The 11,265-nt window shown below is 44.6% G+C and overlaps 1 protein-coding gene across 1 annotated transcript; it reads right to left on the bottom strand.

Moving 5' to 3' along the window:
- Positions 1 to 945, bottom strand: LOC139073297 (olfactory receptor 10H4-like). The gene has a single exon (XM_008512408.2). It carries the CDS (start codon positions 847 to 849, stop codon positions 1 to 3), a length of 849 nt encoding a protein of 282 aa, XP_008510630.2. The 5' UTR covers positions 850 to 945.
- Positions 946 to 11,265: the final 10,320 nt, after the last annotated feature.

Below are 11,265 nucleotides of genomic sequence, written 5' to 3'. Positions count from 1 at the left end.
TCATGAGTTGAGAGGACAGAATTTTCTGAGGAAGCTTTTTTTTATGGCATTCTTCAGCTCCTTATTCCTGAGGCTGAAAATGATTGGGCTAAGAAAGGGCGTGAAGACTGTATAGGTGGTGGCCATCAGGGTGTTACTGTCCATAGAATGAGGGCCCTTGGGCTTGAGGTAGATGATGGAGGCAAAACCATAGTGCACGACCACCACAGTGAGGTGGGACACACATGTGGAGAAGGTCTTGTGCCGGCCCTCAGCTGAGGGGATCCTCAAGATGGCAGACACGATGAAGACATAGGAGAGGAAGATGAGGAACAAACAGCCCATCAGAGCCGTGACACACACCAGGATCACACCCAAGGTGACAGAGGATGTCTCCTTCCCACAGGACAACTTCAAGAGGGAAAGCACATGGCAGAGAAAATGGTGGATCATATTAGACCCACAGAAGGTGAGGTGAAAAACTATCAATGTCACCATCATCCCCATGACTGAGCCACCAGCCCAGGACCAGAACACGAGACGGACACAGTCACGGGTGCTCATGAGCACATTGTAGCGCAGAGGGTGACAGATGGCCACGTAGCGGTCATAGCCCATGATCATGAGCAGGAAGGAGTGGGTGAAGCCAAACGTGAAGGAGAAGAACATCTGGCTGGCACAGGCCACAAAGGTGATGGAGTGATGGGTGGAGAGCATGTCCACCAGCATGCGAGGGGTGACAGCCACAGTGAACAGAATCTCAGAGATGGAGAGGGCGCACAGGAAGAGGTACATGGGCGTGTGGAGGCTGCGCTCACTCCAGATGGTGGCCATGATGAGCAGGTTCCCCAGCAGCGTGAACAGGTACATCAGCAGGTACAGGAAGAAGAAGATGGGCAGGAGATGCTGGGGGAAGGTGGAGAAGCCAATGAGGATGAATTCAGTCACCGTGCTCCAGTTCTGAGCACGCAAGGATGCTGCATCTGCTCAGATCAGAAACAGAATGAAGCACAGTGATTCAAACAGACTCTAACTGAGATATGATGGCAATTTAAGAACTTTATACTGTTGAACAATTGGCTTAACTTTTCTGGGTCTCACAATCTTCATGCATAGCAAGGAGTAAATCATAGAGTCCTTACCATCAGCACTGGGATATAGATAAAGTGAGATCATCATATTACATGCTTAACACATAGTTTGACTACTGACTTTTTACTAACAGTGACTAAAATAAACTTCCCAGGTTGTAATCATTAAGGACAGATAGAGATGGTCAGAGTTGAATTCTCTTGAATGGAGTGCCTGTTCAGGAAAACATATATTTGGATCTTGGGGTTAAAAATTTTTTTCTTATCTCAGAATCTTTTTCTTCTAATTGCTTAACCCATTTATGCTTGTTTTAATACTATTTTATTGGTACGTATATCTGCCATCTTATTTTGTTTTTGTGTTTGCTCTTCTGAAGGAACTGAATAGAAAATTTGAAAAGAGAAGGATGGATGACTATATGCCAGGCAAATATATCAAGTGAAAGTTGATTCAGCAATCTTGATAACAGACAAAATGGATTTAAGGAAACAAGAATCATAATGTCTCCATTATGACTAGTCACTCAAAGGAACCAGGAATCCTGGAGAAATGGTCTGAGTGTGGACAAAAGCTAGGACATGTCTGCCACTGTGAAATGGAACTTTCACTGAGTAATGGGCTAATGTTAAGAGGATACAGGAACCAGGTTGAAAATGTGCCCACTGGCCAAAGCTGATCATGAACGAATGATCATTGTACAGAGGATGGAGGGTGAAACTACATGATACCATGGGGACGCAATCAGACAAATTCGGAAGGCAGAACCTTCCATAGAAACTGGTTTGGTCTCATCAATAAACCAGGTGATGAAAAGGATGAAGTGAAATTCAAGTGACATAACAAGCAGATGCAATATAGTGTACTAGATTGGGTCCTGATGTAGATAAACCATCTGTAAAGCATTTTTATGGCAACAGAGAAAACTTTGATCATGGTATGAATGATTAGATGTGGAAATATTAAGAAATCATTATTAATGTAATCATTAAGCATATTCTTGTTATTTTGGGTGGGAAGCAAAATATTCTCAGTATTTACATGCATGCTAAAATTTAACAATTACACACATACACCAAGTGATAAAGAAATGATATTTTATAAATGTTAGAAGACCATCTTAGTGAGCAGCATAAATATCATTAATCTATGAATCAATACATCCTGGAATATTAAGTAATAATTAAACAACACAACATTAATGAAAGAGATATAAATAGAAATAGCTAAATCAATAATAGGTAGATAAATTATAGTTAGATATTTTAACAGATTTCAGAAATGCCATTTTTGAATTATTAGCAAGAATGCAATTAGTAATATTGAGACATTAGCTATTGGGTATATTTAGACTCTTCCAAAAAAGTGATTAAACATTGTTTTCAAACACAGAGAGGACTTTTACAAAAATTGACTCTATTAGGATGTAAAAGCATTTTCCATCAATGGCAAAGTTAAATATTATTCAGATTATAATACACTAGCATTAGAAATTATGGAGAAGGAATAGCTTTTCAAATCTCTTATGTTGGAAGCTAAATTTTCTATTAAATCTAATGTCTCAACAGTAAATCAGAAAAATTCAGAAATATTTTAATTAAATAAATTAAGCATTGAATGTCAATTTTTTAACCCAAAATAATCTTATTTGGGAAATAGACACCTTTAAATATATTTATCAGGAAATGAAAACAAGAAAACATCATGCTTAATAAAACGAATATCAGATTATTGGAAAAGATTAGTTAGATAGAAAAAAGGAGAAGATGCGAGTAACAAAACACAAAATTAACACTGGGAAATAACAAAACTAATGATATTTTTTAAATGACTAAAAACATAACATGACAAATTTGAAACTATACATGAAAGGAATAAATTCTTAGAAAATATACAATTCCAAAACTGATGCATGAAAAAATAGAAGCCCTGGATGCGGAAATAAGTTTTAAAGAAGTTGAGAAGTTTCGTCAAGGACCACCCCTACCTAATGCCGTTGGCCCCAGTGCATTTGCAGGTGAGCTCTCCTAAACTATAAGGAACAACTGGAACCTCATACACGTTCTTCAAAAAACAGAAAAACATATATGAAATCGACTGAACTCACTTCCTCAGGTTAATGCAATCTTGATTCTAAAGCCAGGTAGAACGTTTATAAGAGCAGACATATGCGTTCCCCCTATCCGTGTGGATTTTAAAATCCATCATAAGACATAACCTAGTCAAATGCAACGGTTTATGAAAAACAGTATATTGTGATCAAGTGGTGTGGCAAGATCCCATGTATGAGAAGGATGGTTGGACATCAGACAACCTGTCATGTGACTCATCATATAAATAAAGTAAAAAAGAAAACTCATATAATTATTTCAATCAGGCGGGATAATTGTAAACTTCAACTCCTATTCATGGTTTTATGAAAGGTCTCTTCACTGCATGAAATCAAAGGGGTCTTTCTTAGCTAGATCAAGAATATGTACTACAAAATTAGCAAATCCTGTACTAAACGGGGAAACTAGATGCAGTGTCTTAGGATCAGGCACAGGCCCAGGCTACTCACTGTCTCTGCTGCTCTTCAGCATGGAACTGGCCGTCATGGGCGGGGCTGTCAGGAGAGGAAAAGAAGGGGCGTCAGGATGGGAAGGGAAGAAACGTGATCGTCTGCCCGGAGAAGATCCAAGCGTCAGGACGGGATACAGAGAACGACAGGAGAACAGAACGCAGCCGAAGGTGAATCTGTTTACAAAACTCACAGTGTTCCTCATGCTGTTACCAGGAATAATCAATCAAATATAGAATTTAAGTAAAAAGTATGGTGACATTTCCCATAGTGACACAAACGATGAGGAATCAGCTCTCAAGCATTTTGGTCTCAGGATCCCTTTACATTGAACAGGCAGAGGCCTCCAAGGACTCTATCAATTTTTACCATATTAGATGTTAAAGCTGAGAATCTTTAAAAATATTTACTGATTAGTATACTTAAAAGAACGATAACACACCACTTTCATGTTAATACAGGTAACGTTTTTAGAAAAGTAATTACACTTTCAAACAACAAGTAATGAGAAGAGTGTGCCTGGTTTGACATTTTTGCAAATACACCTAATGTCTGACTTGAGGGGAGACAAGCTGGCACTCGCATCTGCATCTTCATCAGTCTGTGGCACACGCTGTTTTAGTTGAAGCATATGGCAAACACATCCCCACACGCAGTTGGAAAAGTAAGGACCTGATGGACCCCAGGGTTCCTCGTATGGCACTTTGAAATCCTCTGTTACAAAATATCTAATAATTAACCCAAAACATGCAACACCTCCAAAGACAGAAATTTTAACCACTAATAAAAATGTAGATGATCTGAATACACGGAAACCTGTCTACACTCTTGGATGGGATGAGCTAGTATGGTTATGCTGTCAGTCCTTTTCCAAATTATATCATTGGTGCAACTGCATTTCCAATTTCTGTGAATTGACTATCAATTTAACACTATGCTAAATTTCCTTCTGAAAAGTAAAAATCCATGCAAAGCTATACCAATTTTCTAAAAATGCAGTAAACAGCAGAGACAGCCATCCTAGGTATTGACACAAATTGTAGAGTCAGAGTCATTTTGAACAGTGTGAATCTGGAACATATAAAGACACTGATTAAATTGATTGATTTTCTCAAAAAATATGCCTGCATTATCAAAATCTAATCTACGATAAAGGTGGCAGCAGAAACCAAACAGAAATGATGGATTTTTACTAATTTATGGTGGGAAAACTGATCGTTTTATGAAGCAAAGTAAACCAGATTTTCTGCCTAGGGCCACATTCAGAGATGTAATCCACATGGGTGAAGACATAAATATGAAATATAAACTATAAAGTTAACAGGAGAAAGTTTAGAAAAACAATTTTGTTGATGTAGCAGTGGAAAAGGATTTCTTAAGAAAAACTCTAAAAGCACAAATGATAGGTGATTCTAAAAAGATATGGCACACCCACATTAAGGATTTATGTTCAGTGAAAGAGACTTTTGATAAAGTTGACAGGCAGATGGAGAGTTGGGAAAAATCATTTGCGTTGCCTGAAGCTGACAAGGGAACACTATCTAGTATAAACGTGAAACCATTATATCAGGAAGAAGTAGGAACCTCAATACAGAAATGAGCAAGGGTAATGAGCAGATATTTCACAAAAGGAGTTGCCAAGGCATATATAAGTATGCTTGAAAAAAGGAAGAAAAGAGCAAGAAAGAGAGAGAAAGAAAGAAACAGGGATGGAATTTCAAGGTATACTTATCCAATTCCCCAAAAGAGAGAGTGTCCAGTGTTGACGGGCTACGGGAAGAAAGAAACTGTAACACTGCTGGTGGGATGTAGAATGATGAAAATTAAGAATAGACATGCTCAGTACCCCTGAGTAACTATCTCATTTCTCACACCTATCTATAAGGGAGCATGTAAGAGGATGTTCCTTGCTGCGCTGCTTTAGCGGGGAAATGAGACAAGCTTGCGAGTCCACAACTGGGAAGAGGGCAGGTAAGATGTGTTGGATGCAAACCCTGGAGCCCCAGGCAGGAGCTAGATATACACAGAGCAGGGTGAATGAGTCTTTAATATAATAGGAGTGAATAAAGCAAAACAGAGGAAAAACTCTCTGGCATAATTCCATTTGGGCACATTAAGGACATAGCACATGAAACTATTCTGTATGATACTGTAACAGTTCATACATGTCATTATTCCTCTGTCAAAACACATAGGACCTGGGACCGGCCCCGTGAATGAGTGGCTAAGTTCCCACACTCCGCTTCGGCAGCCCAGGATTTCGCTGGTTCGGATCCTGGTTGCAAACATGGCCCCGCTCATCAGGCCATGTTGAGGAGGCGTCCCACACAGCATAACCGGAGGCTCTCACAACTAGAATAGACAGCCAGGTATTGGGGGCATTGGGGAGAAGAAGAAAAATAAAGAAGGCAACAGTTGTTAGCTCAGGTGCCAATCTTCAAAAAAGAAAAATCCCATAGAATGAACAACACAAGAGTGAAACCTACTGAAAAATATGGACTTTAGTTAAAAATAGTGTATCCACATTGATTCAATGAAAGAAACAATGGACCACCCTATTACAGTATGGTACAACGTTTAGCAGCTTCCCTGGTCCCAGTCCACCAATGCCAGTAGCATCCCCTCCCTCCGCATGAGTCAAACAACCAAACCCGTCTCCAGACATGTACAAATATTCCATAGGGGTCAGAATCAACCAAAAATGAGAATGCTGACCTAGAAGCTGCAAAGGGCATCTAGGCAGGGTGAGAAGCAGGGAAAAGAATAGGCAACGTGAGAAGACCCCTCCCAAGGCTAAATTCTCTCTTAAGACGCTTTATCCTGGCCCTGACCCCATGTCCAGGCTGGGCAGAGCTCCCAAAAACTGTCTGATCCTGTCCTCCTACCCTCGCCGTCCTGGTCCCCCTCAGCCTGGGCTGCCTCTCCCATGAAGCCGCCAGCAGGGGAGGGCAGAAGAAGCTCTCCTGCTTGATGCTGTGAGCAGCACACACTGGCAGGTGTGGGGCAGACCTTGGGGCTCCTCCAGTTGATGCCGTGTGCTTTATCCCTGCTGCAGCCTTCCCAGCACGCTGCTCCCCAGGGCCTCTCCGGGACACCAACCTAGAGGATCTGTCCACAGGGTCTGGAGAGGCCAGGAGGGACCTCAGTGGGCCTTTGGGGCCCTGCAGCCTCCACTCAACCTCCAGCTCTGCACACACAGCAAGGGCCCCTGCCACCTCTCTCTGCCCAGAGAGGCCCCAGCCCCTGCTGAGGGCTGAGGAGCTCCCAGTCTTGGGGAGACAGGGCTGTGTACAGATGCCTCAACTCCTTGGGGTCCAGCTAGGGTCAGAGGGAAGGTGGGAGCTGGAGGAACCAGAGTGGGAATCCAGGGCTGTGCCCTGGGTGAGGACAGCTGAGGCTTCCCAGGATAAGGGCAATTTGGAGCTGGTCTTGGAGACAGGATTCTCTTGGGCAATAGGTGTGCTCAGTGTCTTCTGGACAAAGTCAATAGCCCCGCCTCTTTCTCAGTCAGGTTCTAGCCTGTCCCTGTTGTCCTGCCATCCAAGCCAGACAGTCTGACGTGAGCACATGCCTCCCTGTGATATAGGAAAACGTAAATGTTTGGTCTCTGCTCATTGTCCCTGGTTCTTGACACTCAGCTCCTAAATCCCTTGGAATCACCGGAGTGACGAGTGTCTTCCATACTGACGAGATGACTGACAGATGGGAGCCCCTGGGTAGCTTCAGGATGGGGGCAGCACCTGAGATACCCAGGCAGGTTCAGACTTGGAACTTTCAGCCCCACACCCAGGACCTCTGGGGAGGGGAGAGGGGCTGGAGGTCAAGTTCCTCACCAATGCCCCATGATTGGATCAATCGTGCCTGGGTAGTGAGCTCCCCATGAGTCTCCCTAGACCACAGGATTCGGAGAGCTTCTGGGTTGTGAGCACATTGAGGCGCTGGGAGGGTGGTGCACCTGGAGAGGGCAGGGGAGTTCCATGCCCCTTCCCACATACCTTGCCCTAAGCATCTCTTCCGACTGGCTATTCCTGAGTGGTTTCCTCTATAATAAACTGGCAACAGTAACTAAACCGCTTTCCTGACTTCTGTGAATCATTCTAGCAAAGTGTCCAACCTCAACAGGGAGGGTTATGGGAACCCCATTCTGTGAAACCAAGTCAGACAGCAGTGTGGGTACCCTGGGCCCCCAATACCTGCCACTGGTCTCACAAGAGGGCCGTCTTGTGGGACTGAGCCCTTAAACCTGTGGAGTCAGTGCTAAAACCTGGCAGAGCAACCCCTTCACATCAGGCCAACAAGAGGGAAGCCCCAGCCAAGCAGGTGGGAAAGACTGAGACACAACCTCCCCACACACTTCTCTCTGCCGTGCAGCAGCCCAAACCGGGAGTGAACTCAAACCCAGAGCTCCTCCCTGAGGAGCCAGACACTGCTGAGACAGTTAAGGAAATTGCCTGAGTAAGTTTGGCAAGGGTTACATTTCATTGCCCGGCTGCCCCCACCCCCACCCCACCATCCTCACACAAAGGTGCACATCAGCCTGTTGAAGCCACTGAGAAGTCCTGGGTGAGGGAAACTCTTTTTCTTTTTTTTGGACTCAAAGCGTTTGTCAAGTTGATCGCTTAACCTGGGTTGTGGGCACACTAGCGTTCATTTTATAGCTCTCTATAACATTTTGTATATTTGGTATGTTTGATAAGTAACAACAAAGCTTTCAGGGGGTGAAGTTCGTTAGTTTTTGACATATAAAAAGCTGTACATATTTAATGTATAAACTCAATGAGTTTGGGGATAAATATACACCCATGAAATCACCACCACCATCAAGGCCACAGATACATCCACCACAACCCAAAGAGAAATCCATTTGATAAAGTTTAATCCCGTGCTTCCTTGAGTGGAAACCTACCTGAGATCTCTTTTATTTGGCTGTTTAATCATAATTCTGAACATTGGACTACAGTTTGTGAGATGCTGCGGCAAACATTTGATGTGAATAAACAAACTGGGTACTCCTGAAGACAGGGTGCCACCCGGTCGCCCACCCAAACCACTAAGAGTGAACCTGGCTGGAGCTGAGGGCTCCTGGTCCCAGAACAGGGTGACTAACGGATAGGCAGATCATCCTCCCTCCCTGGACGCCCAACTGGCTCAGGTCAGAGATGCCCATCCAGGAGCCCATGCTCATAGTCCAGGCAGGAAAATCATCACTCGCTCCACGGATGCCCAAGAAAGCAGCCACCCGGAGGAGGGCATGGGAGAGCAGCAAGAAGTCCAAGGCACAGGGACACCTCCGGAAGGGAGATAACTTAAGGAAAAAACCTCCCGAGAGGAGGAGAGAGCCTCCTGCAGGAGTTGAGCACCCTGGCTGTAGACACACGCACATGTGCGTTTCAGCCCAGCTCCAGGTGGGACCTTGGCTCATCACCAAATTCACCCAGCCGCAGTGTCCTCAGCTGGAACACGGAGGTACAAACAGCTGCACGTCCTTGGTTGTTGTGAGGACTCAAGGAGATAAGGTGCAAACAACGCCTGACAAGTAGGAAGCACTCCCAGAAGGGTTCCAGGAGTATGATTACAGGGCATTGACTGCCAAGCTAAGAACTCTGGCATCTTTCCTAGAGGAATATTTCTGCCTTCAACACATATATTGAGGACCAGGCTCTGAAATAGGCGTGGGGACCACAGAGATGAATTAGATCCCATCCCTTCTCGTAGGACACTCCCACTTTGCCAGGGGAGCAGACCCATGAGGATGTAACCACACTTGGAGTGATGTGCTAGTGATGTTGAAAAATAAAGAAGCAGAGGTGACCATAGGGAATCAGTAGGACTTCTCCAAGACGACAGAGAGAAAGCAAGCCACCCGGACGGGCCCCAAATAAAAGCATAAAGATGGCAAAGTTCAGAACAGAGGCCAAAGGCAACAGCCGGGGCATCAAGGGAGAAGAGGACCCTAAGCCTCCACCATCCTCTCCTCATGATCAGAGCTGAGATGTGAGTCAGGATCAGCCCCTGCGAATGCTTGAAAGAGGGCCTGGCTCTGGCTTTCACCTCACCAGCTTCATGAAGCCGCGTAGAGGACGGAGCTTCATCTCTGCAAACTCCTTCTAGCTACTGAACCCCCCTTCTGCCATAGCGGGACCCCTCTATGCTCTGAGCTGCCCCAACCCCACTTTGTTATTCTGGGAGGCTCCACCCACCCTGCCCCCCCACCTCCTTAAACCTCACCACGGCTCTTTGCTCCTGGCTCAGCACCGGGTCCAAGACATCCAGGCGACTGGGCCTCAGCTAGTTTGTAGGGGGAGAGAACCTGGGTCTAGACTCCCAGTCAGCTTTAGCGTGAAAAGCACTTGCAGGTTCTCAGTGAAGCAGGGGGGGCTATTTCAATTGAAGCCATCATTCTACGGGCTCCTCTCTTCAGCTGCGTGCTGCCAGAGCCACTCCCCAGCCCTTTCATTTTCTTATTATTTTAAGTATAGGATGCACATCAGGGAGAAGAGAACTAACTTGTGTGGAGTTCCCTCTGCTTCCCAGACTTGGTGCTCAGCACCAGGATTCCGTAATCCCGTGTGCCCTTCCTGCCAGTCCTGCGAGGGGAGCACTGCACGCCAGACAAAGAGAGGGAAGCTCAAGAGTTTTCAAACGGCCCAAGACCCCAAAGCTAGGAAGGAGCAGAGTTACGGCACTAGGGGAAGGCCATCCTGTCCCAGTACCAGACCCAGATGGACAAAAAGTCCCTTGTCTCCCACTGGCTGTAGACAATGTCTTCTCTAGACCGCCCTTTCCCTGAAAGTACAGACGTCCGAGGGTTCTGGCTTCACGCAAGGACCTTTCAGAGGCCCAAGGACGTCTCTCTTACCCCACACAGCCATCAGAGTCCAAGCCTTTTGTCACCAAGGTCAGCAAATGAGCTCCAGCAATGGAAACTTCAGAAGAATCGAAGCGCCCTGGATTCCTGCTTCCCATCAGCTTTTTTTTGTTTGCTTTTTTTGTGTGTGACAGAAAATTCATGTAACATAAAATTAATCATATTTAAATGAACAATTTGGTGGTTACCTCTATCTAGTTCCAAGACATTTTTGTCACCCCAAAAGGGAAGCCTGTACCTATTAGGCAGTCACTCCCCATCCTTCCAGCCCCTGGAAACCAGCAGTCTGGGTCCTGTCTCTGTGAGTTTGCCTGTCCTAGACATTTCACTTAAATGAAGTCGTACAACATGTGGCCCTTTGTGTTCTTTCAGGGCTAATCCATGTCACATGATGTGTCAGGAGTTCATGTCTCTTTTATGGTTGAATACTACTACGTTGTATGCCCATGCCACATTTTGTTCATCCATTCATCCATTGATGGATGTTTGTTTTTATCCTTTTGAGTTTTCCTTATTTTCTTGTAAATTCCTCTGTGCATTTAAGAGAGTGCATGTAATATTTTATTCATTACTTCTGGATGTTCTGTAGAAGGAGTTTTATCAGATTTTCTAGACATGAATATTAAAAGATTTCAACATGTTTCTGAATTTTGGCACATCTTGCCTTTTTCTGTCCAGAAAAACTTTGACAACTCACAATGCCTGCAGCTTTGTGTGAATATATCAATTTCACTGCCACCATGCTGGCATTGAATATTAATATTTTAAT

This window comes from Equus przewalskii, chromosome 20 (assembly GCF_037783145.1).
Source record: "Equus przewalskii isolate Varuska chromosome 20, EquPr2, whole genome shotgun sequence".
Taxonomy (NCBI): domain Eukaryota; kingdom Metazoa; phylum Chordata; class Mammalia; order Perissodactyla; family Equidae; genus Equus; species Equus przewalskii.
This window is presented reverse-complemented; position numbering and strand designations above follow the sequence as displayed.

Excerpts from the sequence above, each read along its gene's own strand:
- LOC139073297 (XM_008512408.2), bottom strand. The coding sequence starts at position 849 with ATGTACCTGTTCACGCTGCTGGGGAACCTGCTCATCATGGCCACCATC.